Here is a 1,309-nt window from a genome sequence, read left to right on the forward strand (position 1 = left end):
CCTCGGGTGCATGAGTGCCGCAATGTGCCGGATTCATAAGATACGGACAATGCCTCGGCGCATTGGCGGTGCGCGTCGCCAAGCTCCTCCTTGCCGCCGCAGCCGAGACGGATCAACTCCGCCCCAGGCACCGTCGCAGGCCCGTCGCCGCCCTCGGGGCTGAGGTGGCAGATTCGGCACGCCACGCCGTGGGCCATGGCCCCTTGCGTCGATGTCGGTGACCACCGACTCGGCCTTCCCCATTTCCGCCACGCCGACCGCGATGCTACGGCGCCGGCGCGACGCCATCATGGAGGCATCCCACTAATGGGTGAGCGTAGCAACGGTGATAGGAGGCTGCCTGCGGCGACGGGTTGGCTTGGGAAGCTGGTAGCGAGCCCGTCAGACCCGGAAAGACGACGCGCGTGGCATGCTCTGACGGTCTATCTGCCGTCTTGGCTCGGGTGCGGTCTGCGGTGTGCCCGTATGAGCACGGCAACAGTGCAGCACCATACGACAGCGCCGTCAGTCCATCCGAGTAACAGGAGATGCACACCGAAGTGAGATTAAGAACGGCCACTGTAAGAACCTGCAAGCGAATTCAGGCCCTAGACCTAATTAGAACATAGAGATGCATAATCCTTTATTCCCGCAACTGATACATTCGCCCGTATGCTTTCGTGGAGTCGTGGACAATGAATGCCAATCGAGGACACCCAAAATCAGAACAGACCGAAGAACGGAACCGGAATTACAAAGTGATGAGCAAAATACAGAATTGAATTGGCCCCGAAACGCGCGCATCCTCGCGGAGGAACAGCGCTACACGGGGGAGAGGAGCTGGGCGAGGCTGGGCCGGGGCTCAGACCTCATGCCGACGAGGACGACAAGGGGGATGAAGCCGTAGTGGGCGACCACCTTCGCCTTCTTCATCGCCCAAGTGCTCCACTCGCGCGCCAGCCGCGCCGTGCTCGCCGCCGACGACTCCGCCGCGTCCGCTGGGGACTTCCCCTTCCCCGCCGCTGCCGACGCCATGGCCGCTTCCGTCACACGCGTAGCAGAGAGGTGGATGATTTGGAAATTTCTGCCCTGTGATGGGAGGGGATGAGGCTGAAATGTCGGGATGTGGTGGGACTAGGCGCCAGGAGCCCAAGGACCCACGATGCCATGAGCCCATGAGTAGTAGAAACCACTGTCTAAATATTTTGTTGAAGCACTAATATTAAATATCTGCAAACACATACATATTTTGTTGGTTGTAAACTTTCTTTGTTAACTTGAGTGTCTGTAGATTTTGCCTCGTAGTAGGTTCTCGATATTGAGTTTCTAC

General features: G+C 58.5%; 1 protein-coding gene across 1 annotated transcript; it reads right to left on the reverse strand.

Annotated features, from left to right (window-relative positions):
* Positions 1-597: 597 nt before the first annotated feature.
* On the reverse strand, positions 598-1,109 carry LOC124668151 (mitochondrial import receptor subunit TOM7-1). The gene has a single exon (XM_047205338.1). The coding sequence runs from the start codon at positions 1,012-1,014 to the stop codon at positions 802-804; it is 213 nt and encodes a 70-aa protein (XP_047061294.1). The 5' UTR covers positions 1,015-1,109; the 3' UTR covers positions 598-801.
* Between the last annotated feature and the right edge of the window lie 200 nt (positions 1,110-1,309).

The sequence above is a fragment of the Lolium rigidum genome, chromosome 6 (genome assembly GCF_022539505.1).
Source record: "Lolium rigidum isolate FL_2022 chromosome 6, APGP_CSIRO_Lrig_0.1, whole genome shotgun sequence".
NCBI classification, from domain to species: domain Eukaryota; kingdom Viridiplantae; phylum Streptophyta; class Magnoliopsida; order Poales; family Poaceae; genus Lolium; species Lolium rigidum.